This window comes from Lactuca sativa, chromosome 3, assembly GCF_002870075.4.
Source record: "Lactuca sativa cultivar Salinas chromosome 3, Lsat_Salinas_v11, whole genome shotgun sequence".
Lineage (NCBI taxonomy): Eukaryota > Viridiplantae > Streptophyta > Magnoliopsida > Asterales > Asteraceae > Lactuca > Lactuca sativa.
The window spans coordinates 62748618-62765826 of record NC_056625.2 but is presented as its reverse complement, the minus strand read 5'-3'; the positions used below and the strand labels follow the sequence as shown (position 1 = coordinate 62765826).

At 40.8% G+C, this 17209-nt stretch overlaps 1 protein-coding gene and 1 long non-coding RNA gene across 2 annotated transcripts; one reads left to right on the top strand and one right to left on the bottom strand.

Annotated features, from left to right (window-relative positions):
• The first annotated feature begins 13685 nt into the window (after positions 1-13685).
• Positions 13686-14581, top strand: LOC111884280 (uncharacterized). Its single transcript, XR_002847673.3, has 2 exons — positions 13686-14117; positions 14329-14581. It is a non-coding gene; the product is annotated as an uncharacterized LOC111884280 (long non-coding RNA).
• A 175-nt stretch (positions 14582-14756) lies between these two features.
• LOC111884279 (probable amidase At4g34880) lies at positions 14757-16952 on the bottom strand. Its single transcript, XM_023880592.3, has 5 exons — positions 16316-16952; positions 15914-16128; positions 15574-15819; positions 15298-15493; positions 14757-15211 (listed from the first exon to the last, which is right to left on the bottom strand). The coding sequence occupies exons 1-5, from the start codon at positions 16823-16825 to the stop codon at positions 14858-14860; spliced, it is 1521 nt and encodes a 506-aa protein (XP_023736360.1). The 5' UTR covers positions 16826-16952; the 3' UTR covers positions 14757-14857.
• Positions 16953-17209: the final 257 nt, after the last annotated feature.

Below are 17209 nucleotides of genomic sequence, written 5' to 3'. Positions count from 1 at the left end.
AGTATCCGGAATCAAAGGTTCTACTATTGTTCAAGATGGATTTTATAAAAATGTGAACTATAATAGAGACTTGATACCGCGGGTCAACACGAGCCCAACTTTTTGTGGCTACAATTGTAGTTCTTGTAGACGATTGATCAACTATCTACCTAGCAAGGTAATATATTTATGGTGTGCTAATTAAAAATGTTATAGTGTTTGTAGATCATACTTGAGTTGCTACTCAAGGTGGCTGACTAGGAATTGAAGGTTGTTTCCTATATAACATGATCAACACGGAAACAATTATACATTGGATCCCAATAAAGAAAGGGTAGTGTCAAGGTTCAAGTTGATGAGATCATTCACATATATAAAACTTGTGTGTCCATGCTATAATACAAAAGGATGAAATTGAGATTGTTAAAAATATTTTTATATACCAACGTATTGGTCAAGATATTTTTTTATATAAATATTCCTATAACATTTTTTTTGTTAAATTGTAGTTTCCATACAAAGAGACATCGAGCAAGTCAATTGGTGGTCTAAGAATGGACTTTGGTCACGCCTCGCCACAAATACACGAGGATGACATTGCAACAACTTCATTTTATCGTCCATAGGGTATTTGGTCCTTTTGCTCATATTTTTTTAGGGATAATTTCATATATGCCCTTAATAAAGAGTAAAATATCATATTTGCCCAGCTTAATCTTTAAATATCACAAATATCCTTAATAAGCTTTTAAAATATCATATTTACCCAAATCTTATTTTTTAACATTTTTATTATCATTTAATGTAATTTAAAATTATTATAATTATAACATAATTTGAAATACCCACAACGCCCCTGTTCTCTTTTCCTTCGCTGGTACTATTCAAATAAGAAAATATGATCTTTTTTATACCTGATGAATAAAATTAGGTTAAAATCTCTATGTTTATGCTTTCCTTGATTTCGTCTCATGGTCTCAGATACTATGATACATAGTGTGTTTCTATTTTCCATTTGATTTTGGTTGATACGCCTCCTATTGTAGAAACATCGATGAAGGTTTCAATTATTACTCTGTAACGACCAAAATTTCAAAACAATTAAAACTTTTCAAAACCACCCATTTTAATAACATTGTTACAAAAAGGTTTTCAATACATTATTTAACAGAGTATTTTTCCCAGGTTCAAATCATAAAACACCAAAGCGGGGAACGGTACGATCACGCCTTTGCCTTGCCACAGACTCCTGAGAACCTGAAAACATAAAACCACAACTGTAAGCCCGAAAGCTTAGTGAGATACCCCCAAAAATACCAACCACAATTACGCCCTTCCAGGCCACGACCTTCCGATCCAAAACATATCGCCTTCCGGCCCATAACATATTGCCTTCCGGCCCATAACACATCGCCTTCCGGCCCATAACATATCGCCTTCCGGCCCATAACATAAAATGCCCACATAACATAACAGATCATAGAACAGCCATACATATCGGGTCAAACCCCAGTCCAAGCAACTGTGCACATAACATATAATCATTCAACAGATCACAGTCAGCAAGTCGATCAATAGATCACATAACATATCATTACCCTAACCAAGATACCGGCCTAACCGGTCACTAGCATTGCATCACCCTATGAATCAGACAACATACTAATTACACACATACGCCTTTCCAGGCCATAACCTTCCGGTCCACATCGCAATGCCTTCCGGCCCATAACGTAATGCCTTTCGGCCCATACTCCGCAATATCATAACAACAGACACTACCCGGATTTCCACTCGATAAAGGGTCGGCCTTGGTGCCGTAGACCCTATAGATATAGTGAGGATAACTCACCTCGAAACTGCTGACTGAACAGATAACCCAAGCTGCTCCTATCACTGATACGATCTCCACCTTTGGACAGCCACCAATGCACTGAAGTCAAACAATAATCAACAATTACCAAAATACCCCTGGAAACCACTAGTCAACCCTTGGTCAAAGACAAGGTCAAAGTCAACCCCTGACTGACCCTACTCGCCGAGTCAACCCTATGACTCATCGAGTTCCCATAATCAGAACTTCACTCAATCCGCGACCTAACTCGCCGAGTCACCCCGAGACTCGTCGAGTTCAACAACTCTGAGTCCAATCGCACACAACTCACCGAGTCATCCCTTGACTCAATGATTCTCGACTCGACCAGAAAATATCGGAACTCTTCGACAAGACTCGCCGAGTCCAAGAACAGACTCGCCGAGTATATGGCAATCTTCAACCTACTCGCCGAGTTGTTCATACAACTCGTCGAGTTCCAGACCATCTTCATCCAACTCGCCGAGTTGTTCTTCCAACTTGCCGAGTCCCAGCTCATCTTCAAGCAACTCGTCGAGTACACCCATGTGACTCGCCGAGTACCACCGGTCTGAATCCATACAGAAGCACTCCAAGCCATGCAATTGATCCAAAACATAGATCTAGCTTCCTACAACCCCTTCATCACGTAAAGTGGCAAACTTTACGTGAATCCAACGAGATCTAGGCTTTTTGCACTTTGGTTTAGGGTTTGGGACATGAAAGCTTCACTAAACACTCCAACACAGGGACTTTCATGCTCTCTGATTCTTCTCCATTCCAGATCTGAGGTAGCAACCTCAGATCTAACCTCTAGACTTCCAATTACATCCATAGGCAAGTTCCCACAAACCCCAAAATGAAGAAACAACATAACAATAGCCCAAGAACGAGATATTACCTCCAATGGATGCCCCAACAGCAATGTAATTCGAATCCAAGCAAAGCCCCTTGCTCCAAGCCTTCAATCTCTTAAAATTCCTTCAATAATCATCTCCTTCAAGCTCCCAATTGAGATATGATCACTCACACACGAAGGCTAAGGGTTTCTGGACTTGGAGATGAATAAAAAGGCTGAGAGTGGGCTGTTATGTTCTTTATATAGAGCTCAACCACGGGAATTAGGGTTTTCTCCACTCAGCGCCTACTCGCCGAGTCCTCCTTACCGACTCGCCGAGTCGGCTACTTAACACGCGACCCAGTCGCGACTCTACTCGCCGAGTCCATTCATGGACTCGCCGAGTCACTCTTCCACAACTTACTCTTTTAGCCCTTCAACTCTACTCTTGATATTTCGGGATGTTACAATTCTCCCCCACTTATATTAGGCTTCGCCCTCGAAGCCTACAACAACTCAATTCCAAGGATACTCCCACAACGCTCCACCTGGCCTTAACCGGACCAGGTCCCCCATGGCATACTTATCGAAACTCGAACACTCTTTCCCCTCCTTCACGGTGTCCTGACCACCGTCTCGAACCGGGCACCGACTGTACCCCTGATTATCATTCTCAATAGCCGAGAATTACCCAAGATGCAACTCTGCTCTAAATCTCAACAATCACTCGACCCATAAGGGTTAGAAAACCAAGAACCATCGGATCTCTGATCCGAATCCCACTCTATCCAATCTGGGACAACTGAGAGACCCATTCTCAATCTCAGAGCTACTCTCACGAGTTCTCCCCTTGCAACCGCATGCACATGCTGAACTAGCTCTAACACCCTCAGGTTGGGAAAACCTGATACACTGATAATACCCTCAAACATCCCCCAGGATGAACCACTAATATACACCCCATACCCTGATCAGAATCACAATGAGAGTTCAAGACTCTCTCTCTCCCTGCATCCTTTCCGAGCCTCTTGGCTTTATACTTGCGGATTTCCCTCCGCGACCTCAGCAGACATTCCAAACCGGATGAGCTTCTAATCCACTGCCGCAAACACGCTGCTCAATAACCATACTCGAATTGCTCTAATCATAACTCTGCTCTACCGCTTTCACTTTTGTGAATTTGCACTCCCTCTCGGAGTTACACGCCTCTTACCTCTTTCTCTTCCCTTACCAAGGAATCCACCCGGCCACAATGTCACTCCGATAAATGCCACGGTGCTCGCCCGACGCTACACCACCCTTAGCGTGTCCGCTAACCATCCAACACACTTACTCCGACTCTCCTCGCCGGGACTCTCAAGCCCATGCACTACCTCAACTAAACAAGATCACTACTCGGGGCCAGACCTTCCAATGCAATCACACTGCAACATACGCAATCCGCAATCTCAAACTGATCCAACAATACCAGCAGAGTCTCCAGCATGACTGGACCGACTCACATAACACATATTAGCCACTCGAGGCTAGATCTCTGTGGGTCCGTACACCCAAACTCTGTGAACCCTCAGGTTCTAACTCTGGGAACCTTCCGGTTCCAACTCTATAAACATGCACAGCATAAATCCCATAGAATTAATGCAGTACAACACATCACGTACATAAAACATACAAATACTCTGATCACATAACCCCGGTTACCTACTCAAACTTGATCCCGGCCTGCTTCCAGGCCTCCACAATCAAATGCCCTAGCTCTGTATCCCGCCCCGCATGCCCGACACTCGCTCCTATCAGCCTATACTTTGGGCTGACAGAATACTGCTGAATCCCATCAGCTAAGCACCCTCAAATACTCCTCGATCTCCCGGAGAATTCTCCAATTCTCCCCCACTTAAAGCACTGACTAACAACCACCGGTCGCCATTAACGACCTTCCAGAACAACCCCGCACAAAAGAGAACACTTACACACTAACTGCTTCCCACAAGCATTAGCAACCCTCAGCAAAACACATCTCCTCACTGATCAATCCGCTCAAAAAGAATCCAATCTCCAAATTTCCTTTCCACGAATGTAGATGCTACCCGACATTCAACCCAATGCCGCCTCTCCACTAATAACCCTCACAAACGAAAACCAACGATAGAACAAAACACCAACTATAATCATACCAAACCCTCAGGGAACAACGGATACCAAGACGAAAACCCGAATCACGAATCCATAACCATGCCAAACCTGCAAAACGACGAATACCGCATCGAATCCACACAAAGATACCAGCACAAACAATACACCGCAATAATCGCAAGATAACAAGACATCAAGAAAGAAACATACCCGCAGCTGCATCCGACACTGCTCTGACCTCCTCTGCCGCAAGCTGATAAGCGCGACCCGGAGCCCCTAGGGGGCTCTGCTCCACCCTGACCTCCACCTGCGATCCTCAAAGTGGCCGGTGCTGGAGCCTGCACCGGTCCTGTAGAAAGCTGTGGACAGTTGACCCTCAAATGTCCAACCTGACGACAATGATAATAAATCCTCAAATCCCGAATCGGAACTGACTGCCGACAATCCCGCGCATAGTGTGTCACACCCCCGAACCAGACGGCGGAAACGTCCGAGGGCTGTCGTGACTTAATTGAATACCATAACATTGAATATATATGAAACATAACATCATTCGTCACTATGCATTAATATAGTACAACTGATAAAGTTTACACTGTGTACATTGTTTTAGCATTACATTCCCAAAAATAAATTGTTCGGTTCATAGATAAACAAACTGCAAGCCATCACTGAGTACATTTTCCTTCGGTTTACTTGTTACCTAAGAATACAAGTATTTTGAAAAATGTCAACATATGAAATGTTGGTGAGTTCATAAGCGGTATTTGAAAAGCAACGTTTTGTATTGTTTTGAAAAACTACCAGAAAATCCGATATTTTCTGAAAAGAGTTTATGAAAAAGTTTGTGAAGATCCATAAGTATGCTTGTTTGTTTCTATAGTTGTAAAAATTGTTCATTAAACTTGTGTACATTTCGAAACCGTTTGTATTGAAAAACCCTAGGAAAACCCGATGTTTTCCTAACACTTTGAATTCCATGTAGTTGTTGTACTATCGCGGCGTGTGAAGTCATTGATTCCAGGCGACGTCGGATTATTGCGCATGGTGAATTGCTATAAACACGCATTACACAAACGGCCAGTTTACAACTATACTAACGATCCTGTAGGCGTCGTCCGTACTATTCACGTAATCCAACTGCCCTGACTTCTTGTAGTCCCACATCCGAAGAGAAAGAGGGCACGAAGACCTCGATAACTCCATTAGTCGATTGGGGATAAAAAGAGTGCGAAGGGCCCTTGACCCGTCTCGCATTTGAATAACCGACTTTACTAGCAGTACCAAAGGACCCTTGGGGACCAATAGTATAAAAGCCATTGAAAGTCCTTTTACGTTGTGTTGGATCATGTAAGACCCAACAACTCGTAAGGTTGAAGTCTTCGGGCCTAAAGATCAGGTCATCGGGCTAGCTAGGCCCAACAAACAAGATTTTACACTTTTGAGCCCAAAGGTGGTGCGTCGACGTCTGTGCACTCTCACGTGTGTATTGAATTCCCAAATTTTCCGTGTATGAGTCGAGTTATCGTCGTGTTAGTAGTTTCGGGTTTGTTATTGATTCGAGACCGAATCAATTCGTTTGATAACGATTTTTGGTGTTGTTGTGTAATATAATTCGTCGGTAGTCGTAGTGCCAGTGTTTGATCACAACGGATGTATTGAATTAACATTTCAACTTTTCTGTTACAGCCCCTCTTTTTGTTGTAAATTTACTTTTTCAACCCTTTGAATAAATAAATTTCCGGTTAGGTCCTTAAACCATTTTTCTTGACATTTTAACACCAAAACTTATTGAGATTGATATTTTTCAGCATATTTTTAGTTGAAAACAGTTTTAGTCCCTGAAAATACAGTTTTCTCGGTTTTAACCCCTCTTTTTCGCAATTTTTACACTTTTGGCCCAAATTGGAAATTTTTTGCAACTTTGGTCCTTTTTAATTATGAAAAGCATTTTTAACCTTTGAAAAGGACTTAGAACACTAATAGTCCACTGTTTTACCGAAAAACACAGTTTCAGCCCTCCAAAACAGAAATTTCGCATATTGGGCCCTATTGGGCCGAAAATGTCATTTTTAGCCCATTAAGCTTGAAATTTATATTTTTAATCCTCCAAATGGATATATTTCCAGAAAATATTTTATTGAAATTGTGTTGACTCCTCTCATCATCAGAATTCGTAATATGTCATTTTGGGCCCTGTAACTTTATATTTTTAACATTTTGTGTCCAAAAATTTAGTTTTTAGCCTAAAGAAGATGTTATTAAGCCACTTAGCTATTTTTCTTGAAATACTTTGTATGTAGAAATATAATTGATGCTAGTATCATTTAACATAAAGTATATCTCGATTTTTAGGGGCTTATGACTAGATCCAACATCATAATCACACAAAAACACACATATAAGCATATAAATCATACAAGGCATATAAATAAGGATAGATCTACACATTTGCTTGTATTCCCCCCCCCCCCCCACAAAAATTATAAAAACCGAAAATAGGGAGTATGAAGCTCACCTTAGGGTGTGGTTTCGGTTTTTGAAGAAAAGATGGAAGAAAGTTTGGTGATTTTTGGTCCTAGCACCCCTTGATGAAGATCTCGGCCTTGAGGTGTTTCTAAGATACAAGATCATGTTTTCTCATGAGTTAAGAAGAGATCTTTGAATATAATAAGAAGTCCAAAGTATGGATCCAAGCATTAACTTACCTAGATAATGATTTTAGTGAAGGATTCTCCTTGTGAAGCTTTTGAATCTTCGAAATTTAGTGAAGGAGGAGGGAGGAATGCTCTTCAAGACTTAGAGAGATTGGAATTGATTTTTGTGATGTGTGTGTGTATTCTCGGCCGAGAGTGAGAGGGGAGGGAAGAAGAGTGACCTTGAGGTGACATGTGCATGGAGAAATGAGATTGTATGGATGTTTGGAGTGTAAAGGCTTGGATATCCTTTAGACAAAAGTGAGGTGGCATGAGAAGTCAACCCCCCCTCCCCCCCTTTTCTTGGATTTGGGCCTTGGGCCGAGAATTTTGGAAGGAAAAAGGGGTTTTGGGCTTTATTGCCCTCAAGCCCATATAGAAGTTAAGTTGGATGAGTTTTGACCTAAAAGAAATATAACATGATTTTTACACTTTGTTGGGCTAGTTTAGGTTAATCATGGTTCAAAACTTTTAATTTATTTCATTCTAGGCCCAATATGGCCCAAAATGTTGAAATAAATTAATGTGGGTTCAATTAGAGCCCATTTAAGGGTTCTAAGCCCATGATAGTCAAATTGGAAGCTTATTGGTCCATTGAGTCCAATAAGGAAGTCCTAGTCCAAAATAGACCTAAACAAGAACTTCTAGGGTTTCCAATTGTTTGTTGACTATTTGAAGTATTTGTATGATGTATTTGATTGAAGTTTTTGATGTCATAATAATAGGTATCTCACATGTTCTTAAGTTTTTGATTCAACATCTTACTTAAGTTTAGTGATTACAAGACACAAAATTTCTAGTTGTGACATAGTGCCCCTCCTTTCCGCACTTGCGGCATGTACCACCGGACCAACAAAATCCGGTGTGACCCCTCCCACACTTCCCACAAGTGTGGCCGCTCCGATCCCCCACTCTAACATCAACGGTCCTGGACCGTTTCGGCGCCGGCTGCGACTGCATCGGAGCTTGCCTCAGCTCACGCAACTGCAACTCATCCTCAAACTCACGCCGCCTGGCGGCCTCCTGCAACTCCAACAAGGTCTCGCACCTCTGTGTAGACACGAACTGTCTGATATCCCCCTTGAGCATACTCAGATATCGGGACATCTGGGCCTGCTCCGAAGCGAACTCAGGGCAAAACATCGCCCTCTCAGTGAACATCCTGGTGATCTCAGTTACCGACTCCGAATCCTGCTTCAGCTCAAGAGACTCCTGAGCCAATCTCTCCCTCCCATCCTGCGGAACATAGCGAGTGCTGAACATCTCTTTGAACTGATCCCATGAAACCACAGCCCTCTGCGCATCCGAGTATGACCTCGTGGTCAATCTCCACCAATCCTTCGCCCCGAGCCTCAACAGGTTCAGAGCACACCTCACCCTCAAATCAACAGGGCATGAACACGTGAAGAAACACCCCTCCACGTCCGATAACCACCTCATAGCAACCATCGGGTCCTGAACTCCATCGAAGGTGGGAGGCTTCGTATTATCGAAGTCCCGATACTGACAATCCCTATCAGCTCCTCCCCCTGCCGTTGCTACAACCACTGTAGCTGCCGCGGCAGCCGTCTCCGCGAGAGTCGCATAGCGCTCATCAAAATACTCAACCATGGCGGTCTTGATCGACCCAAACAGTTCCGACAACTCATCCCGGAACAATGCAGCAACCTCATCATGCAGGATCTCGCGAATCCTCGCATCCAACTCGCTCGTGCTCATCTGATCGATAACCTCAGACGGCACCGATCCACCCAGAACTCTCTCTTCAGCTCCCGATCCAGATCCGGATCCACTCTCATCATGCCTCGGAATCTCCATACTGAAAACACCTTAACAAGTCTTAGACTCATCCCATAAACCTGGGATCCAACTCTCTCAACCCAACCCTAGAGATCATGGTTTCCCTGATACGCGTATGGGTCCTGTGCTTTCAGTAGTACGGGCCCATACTACCTTCCACACCTACCCATATTTGTATGAAGTACTACCACAATACCCTAGAGAACATGCATAACAACGATCAACCCTCACCACTAGAGGAACACTGAGAATCTCCCATAAGGGACCCTAGGCTACAGGCATCACAAATCAGGCAACATTATCATGAAATCCTGAAGATCCCTAACCTAACTCTAGCATGCTGTTCTATCAAAGCTCAATAAAACACGTGTCATGAATGGTAAATTTGGGGTTACTTACTGGCTCCGGCTGATGGTACCTCCGCGTCCCCCTTTTACTTAATTTGAAAACCATTTTAAATTTCTCTTTTAAAACCTTCCTCGATTTGAGACTGGAGTTACACGAGTGTTCCTCCAATTCACTCAAACCAAGGCTCTGATACCAACTTGTAACGACCAAAATTTCAAAACAATTAAAACTTTTCAAAACCACCCATTTTAATAACATTGTTACAAAAAGGTTTTCAATACATTATTTAACAGAGTATTTTTCCCAGGTTCAAATCATAAAACACCAACGCGGGGAACGGTACGATCACGTCTTTGCCTTGCCACAGACTCCTGAGAACCTGAAAACATAAAACCACAACTGTAAGCCTGAAAGCTTAGTGAGATACCCCCAAAAATACCAACCACAATTACGCCCTTCCAAGCCATGACCTTCCGATCCAAAACATATCGCCTTCCGACCCATAACATATTGCCTTCCAGCCCATAACACATCGCCTTTCGGCCCATAACATATTGCCTTCCGGCCCATAACATATCGCCTTCTGGCCCATAATATAAAATGCCCACATAACATAACAGATCATAGAACAACCATACATATCGGGTCAAACCCCAGTCTAAGCAACTGTGCACATAACATATAATCATTCAACAGATCACAGTCAGCAAGTCGATCAACAGATCACATAACATATCATTACCCTAACCAAGATACCGGCCTAACCGGTCACTAGCATTGCATCACCCTACGAATCAGACAACATACTAATTACACACATACGCCTTTCCAGGCCATAACCTTCCGGTCCACATCGCAATGCCTTCCGGCCCACAACATATAATGCCTTCCGGCCCATAACGTAATGCCTTCCGGCCCATACTTCGCAATATCATAACAACAGACACTACCCAGATTTCCACCCGATAAAGGGTCGGCCTTGGTGCCGTAGACCCTATAGATATAGTGAGGATAACTCACCTCGAAACTGCCGACTGAACAAATAACCCAAGCTGCTCCGATCACTGATACGATCTCCACCTCTGGACAGCCACCAATGCACTGAACTCAAACAATAATCAACAATTACCAAAATACCCCTGGAAACCACTAGTCAACCCTTAGTCAAAGACAAGGTCAAAGTCAACCCCTGACTGACCCTACTCGCTGAGTCAACCCTATGACTCGCCGAGTTCCCATAATCAGAACTTCACTCAATCCGCGACCTAACTCGCCGAGTCACCCCGAGACTCGTCGAGTTCAACAACTCTGAGTCCACTCGCACACAACTCACCGAGTCATTCCTTGACTCACCGATTCTCGACTCGACCAGAAAATATCGGAACTCTTCGACAAGACTCGCCGAGTCCAAGAACAGACTCGCCAAGTATATGGCTATCTTCAACCTACTCGCCGAGTTCCAGGCCATCTTCATCCAACTCGCCGAGTTGTTCTTCCAACTCGCCGAGTCCCAACTCATCTTCAAGCAACTCGTCGAGTACACCCATGTGACTTGCCGAGTACCACCGGTCTGAATCCATACAGAAGCACTCCAAGCCATGCAATTGATCCAAAACATAGATCTAGCTTCCTACAACCCCTTCATCACGTAAAGTGGCAAACTTTACGTAAATCCAACGAGATTTAGGCTTTTTGCACTTTGGTTTAGGGTTTGGGACATGAAAGCTTCACTAAACACTCCAACACAGGGACTTTCATGCTCTCTGTTTCTTCTCCATTTCAGATCTGAGGTAGCAACCTCAGATCTAACCTCTAGACTTCCAATTACATCCATAGGCAAGTTCCCACAAACCCCAAAATGAAGAAACAACATAACAATAGCCCAAGAATGAGATATTACCTCCAATGGATGCCCCAACAGCAATGTAATTCGAATCCAAGCAAAGCCCCTTGCTCCAAGCCTTCAATCTCTTAAAATTCCTTCAATAATCATCTCCTTCAAGCTCCCAATTGAGATATGATCACTCACACACGAAGGCTAAGGGTTTCTGGACTTGGAGATGAATAAAAAGGCTGAGAGTGGGCTGATATGTTCTTTATATAGGGCTCAACCCCGAGAATTAGGGTTTTCTCCACTCAGCGCCTACTCGCCGAGTCCTCCTTACCGACTCGCCGAGTCGGTTACTTAACACGCGACCCAGTCGCGACTCTACTCGCCGAGTCCATTCATGGACTCGCCGAGTCACTCTTCCACAACTTACTCTTTTAGCCCTTCAACTCTACTCTTGATATTTCGGGATGTTACATACTCCCTACAGCTTTCACTCATTCTGATCTTGGTGTCCGCCTTCTTCTTCAACGACACTTCATCTTCGACAATGGCGACTCTACTCCACTCCCAAGCCTCGTTCCACTAGTCTAAACCTTAATCGTCATCCCCTTCTCTGATGTAACTACTCCTTATCACATGAGGTTTTTTCATCTTACAACATTCTCATTAGCTCCCATAAAACTCCAACTTATTATTACAACACCTTCATCGAAAGCACATGAGCACCGCCAAATGAAGTAATCCCTTATGTTGTCCATCACTGGAAAAATTATCCGTCGAAGAACTGGTTGAGAGGTCGAACCTGTCACTGGAGATTTAACCACGACCAAATTCCTTCCTTCTCCATTAATCTCCGACAACAAAAACCATCGGTCCCTCTCCGTTAACGCATTAATTCAACCTGTTAGCTATCCCTTTCACATTGTCCTCTCCCCAGACTTCCTTCCAGAAGTCGTGAATGGCATAACTTAACCAAATGAAACTTTACAATTCATTCTTTGTTCTATGTACTCTTTGTAGATGGCATTCTCTCAAACCTCTCAATCACAAAAGGTGGCAATCCCAATTTCCCTTCTTTTGGTACCAATCGAAACTCAAGAATTGAAAAATCCTTGGGAAACAAGACACCATCTATGCAATAAGTCCATCTAGAAACAGGTGAGGAGAACGAAAAAGTTGTTTTCACAACTGATTATATGTTGTTTGATTTTCTTGATGGTGGGTGGAAGGAACGTAGGAAAGGAGAAATGAAAGTGAATGTTTCAAGAACTAGTATCTGGAAAGCTAGACTTGTGATGAGAGCTAAATGGAATTCTAGACTTGTGATGTGGGTATCTTTCCTGATATGAAATGAACAAATACGTAGAAGAAATGGATCATATTTTCTTGTTTGATTGGTATGGGTGTAGGAAAAGAGAAGAGGGGTATTATGGGTATTCCAAATTGTCTTATAATTATAATAGTTTAAATTATAATAAATTTAAAAAAAAATAGAATTTGGACAAATATGATATTTTAAAAGCTTATGAAGGACATATATGATATTTAGGGGGTGTTTCGATAGGAAAAAAAGAGATGCTTATTGCTTATTCCCGTAATAAGCTAATTTGAGTGTTTGGATAAAATCCAGCTTATTAGGCTAAATAAGCTAATTTTAATAAGCATCTCTCCCCATGCTTATTGCTTATTGCTTATTCCCACCACAAATAAGCTATAAGCAATAAGTTAAAAAGCTAATCCAAACACCCTCTTAGAGATTAAGTTGGGTAAATATGATATTTTGTTATTTATTAAGGGTATATATATGAAATTCTCCCTTTTTTTATTAAATTAGTTTAATTTGTTAGTATTATAATAATTTGCTTGTTATTTTAGCTTAAGGAAGACGTCCACATCCCACTTCAAATGGAACCTTTTCAAGACAGTTATATAAATATGATTAGCCTTCAAAAACTTGTTTATATAACAATCCAATATATATATATATATATATATATATATATATATATATATATATATATATATATATATATATATATATATATATATATATATATATATATATATATATATATATATATATATATATATATATATATATATATATATATATATATATATATATATATATATATATATATATATATATATATATATATATTGGATTGTTGATCCTGGATATAGATTCATTTGTTGATCCTGGAAATAACCATTTCATTCGTATTTTTCACCATAAAAGATTGGTTCAACCGAACCCAATATCAATTCGATTCATTTCGTTTGCGATGTAAGTTGTTATTTTAGTACAATAACATTTTTAGATATAGTTTAAGTTGCTAACTTCATCATATGAATTTATACATAATTAGAAGCCTCTTGAGCATAAAATGTCTTAAAATCTTAAAAATTTACAACCCTTAATGCATAGTATTCCGGACAGCCCACCAGCTCTTTGTTTACCCCTCCAACCATTTATTTGAAAACTGTTACCAAATGGTTTCTTCTCTCCCTCTGTTTCTCTGCTCTAAACCACCATCGCCAAACCCTAACACGGATATGTGAATAAATGCATTTTTGGGTTTATTATTATTTCAGATTTGGCATGGTTTCTTCTCTCACCACACAAATGGACCTCGTCAGGTATTCTTTTGCGTTCATACTTGCTTTTCAAACACACAAATTCATATCGACGACCGTTACTTTTGGGTTTATTATTTCAGATCTAACCATGGTTTCTCTCTGTCTCTCACATACACCCTCCATGGGTAGATCCGGAATCGAATATAGGTGCTTAAATTATGATCCAATTTATAAGTCTCGCTCCATGTTTGTTTGTTTGTGTTTTGTGCAGTGAGATTATCAGCAGTAACTGGTATATATGCTGCCTCCCATCATCATTTGCAAATAAGATTATTCTTCATAAGTTGGAAGTAAACAAAATGCAGTTGCAAATGATGATGTTTAGGAATTCTATATCATCATTTGTCCCACTAGCACTTATATGTAATTTGGTTATCCTTAATTGCAGGCATAGCCATTTGTCTCTTGTGTAGATTATTAGTTTGTCACAAAGATGAAAGCTATTGATGTTGGTAACTTCTTCCTGATAGCTGCATGCCAATAATTGTCAAGATAACCTTAACAAAAATATCTTATCAATAATATGAACCAAATATTGCACAAACTTTTTGTTAAGAATTTTTTTTTGTTTACTATTCACTTGATCCGTTATTTCCATATACAACTAGGAGTTCCTGAATGGAAAGAGAGACAATAAAATAAGATAAGATAGCTCAATATAGACCATATTTGTGAACTCGTTTAAGTTTTCAACAGCAGAATAATGCCATATTATTTAAACAAAGAGATAATGATTACAACTAATCCTTGATTAGTGGAGGCTTTCTGACCATAGTAGCCTGTTCAAATCCATAAGCAATTTCTATCAATGTTGGCTCCGAACCTTTTAACCCTCCAAAACAAATACCATATGGAGCCCCATTTTTATCGTACCCAGCTGGAACACTAATTCCCGGATATCCCCCAATTGCAAGAGCTGTAGATCCATAATATGGTGTTACAAGTGCATCCAATTTATTTTCTTTCATCAACTTCTCAAACCCTAATTTTGATGCTCTTGTCAAGTTCCTCAATGCTTCCTTCTCTAACTCTCCAATCCCATTTGTCTTCTCGGCTTCCAAAAATATATCTTGTGGGTAGTCTTTCAGCTTTTCCTAATATATATATAACAAATTAAATGGTGTTCTTTTCATAAAGAAAACTTCGATTAGATGAACATGACCACATGATTTGTACTTACCACATTAGCAAATTTCTTGTTGAAGGCTATCACATCTGCTAAAGATCTCACAGGTGAAGCCACTAGCTCCTCTAGATACGCATTCAGTGATATCTTGAATTCTGCAGAGAGTGCTATACCCTCACCAAGGAACATTGGCATGATATAATCGTAGTTGGGGACTTCCAAATTGTCTACCAGAGTTGCACCGTTTTGTCTTGTTTAACACAAATTTGCAGAGTAACATTGTTAGATGCAGATTTAAAAGTACAACAAAAAAAATGTTGAAATGCATACCTTAATATCATGAAATGTTTCTTGAACTTATTCAAAATCTCAGTATCATTACCAAATCCAAAATTAGGATAATCCCTCACTATCCCTAACCTCTTTCCTTTAAGCCCACCAGATTTTAAGTGCTTCAGATAACCACCATGGGGAATATACTTTGAAGCTTTTCTGGTTTCAACTTCATCGTTTTTATCATAACCCACAATGGCATCAAGGACATACACAGCATCAGTTACTGTCCTACACATCGGTCTGTTTTTGCCAAGACGAGGGACAACAAAGGTAAGCAAAATCATCATTAAAGAACAGGTATAAATAGATAAATTTATCGATATTATAGGCTTACCCAACTGTGTCTTGCCTTGGGGAAATTGGAATGACTCCTGCTCGACTAGTGAGACCTAAAGTGGGTTTGATCCCAACAACCGAGTTAGCACTTGAAGGACATAGGATTGATCCATCTGTTTCTGTGCCAAGTGATACAGTTACCATGTTTGTTGCAACTGATATAGCTGATCCAGTGCTTGAACCACATGGATCAACAGATGCTACATATGGGTTCTGCACAAATTAAGAAAGTCCTTCAATATAATACAAGTAATTAGACACATACTTAACTTTGTACAATAGCCATTCATTTTGTTACGTTTAGCGACGCAAGAAAGTATCATCTATGTAGTAAATTAATCAAACAATAATTTTGTATGTTGAATAAACTTAGTTTGCCGAATTTTTAGTGGGAACTTACAACTGCTTGTTTAGCTCTAGCATTCCAGCCACTAGGTGCATTGGAACTTCTGAAATGGGCCCACTCACTCAAGCTTGCTTTCCCAAGTATAATGGCCCCTGATTCTCTCAACTTCTTTACTACACCAGCATCCCGAGGTACCACTGACTTAAGAAGCGCGTAAGATCCTGCAGTCGTGTTAAGCTTATCTTTGGTTGCAATGTTATCTTTGACTAAAATAGGGATACCATGCAACCCAAAGCGCGACTTAGGGGCATTAGCTTTTCGCTCTTCATCAGCTTTCTGAGCTTGATGAACAGCATCTGGGTTCACTTCGATGACTGCTCTGTAGATGGGATTGAGTTTTTGCATCTCGTGAATGTAAAACTCAACTAAATCCTTGGACGTAAGTTTATTCTGCTTAAAAGCTGTTTGAATCTCTGGAATGGTGGCTTCTCTTATGGTAAATTCAGAGCCTTGAATGGCGTCAATGCTCAGAAGCAGGAGAATCAGCGTTAAAACCTTTGTCATCGTCTTTAATTAATGGTGGAGGATCGATTGTGCTCTCTTGGTTTGTATCTGTTTGAAAGGATTTAAAGGAATTTAAACTATTTATCCCATGAAAGAAAGTAAGAAACCTGTTGGCCCCAACACTGTCTTAATTTCATGGCGCATATATAATTCATTATGGAATGTCAAAGCATGGAGAATCTTTCTTGTTTACAAATGTATGGTAATACACTGTTACTGCCCCACAGGCACTCCATAGTGATCGATAACTTTTTTGAATTAATAGACAATTCGATCCACGTTTTCCACGATGGAATATTATTTTTAATTTATCCGAAACACAACCAAACAATTGCGGAATATTAATATTTTTACTTTGTGTGAATCGATTATAAGGCCATTAAA

What these genes read in the sequence shown, in the direction of transcription:
- LOC111884279 (XM_023880592.3), bottom strand. Translation starts at nt 16,825, where the DNA reads ATGACAAAGGTTTTAACGCTGATTCTCCTGCTTCTGAGCATTGACGCC. An exon ending in CCAAGGCAAGACACAGTTGG is followed by an intron (nt 15,820 to 15,913) that starts GTAAGCCTATAA and finishes TGGCAAAAACAG; the next exon opens with ACCGATGTGTAGGACAGTAA. An exon ending in AAACATTTCATGATATTAAG is followed by an intron (nt 15,494 to 15,573) that starts GTATGCATTTCA and finishes GTGTTAAACAAG; the next exon opens with ACAAAACGGTGCAACTCTGG.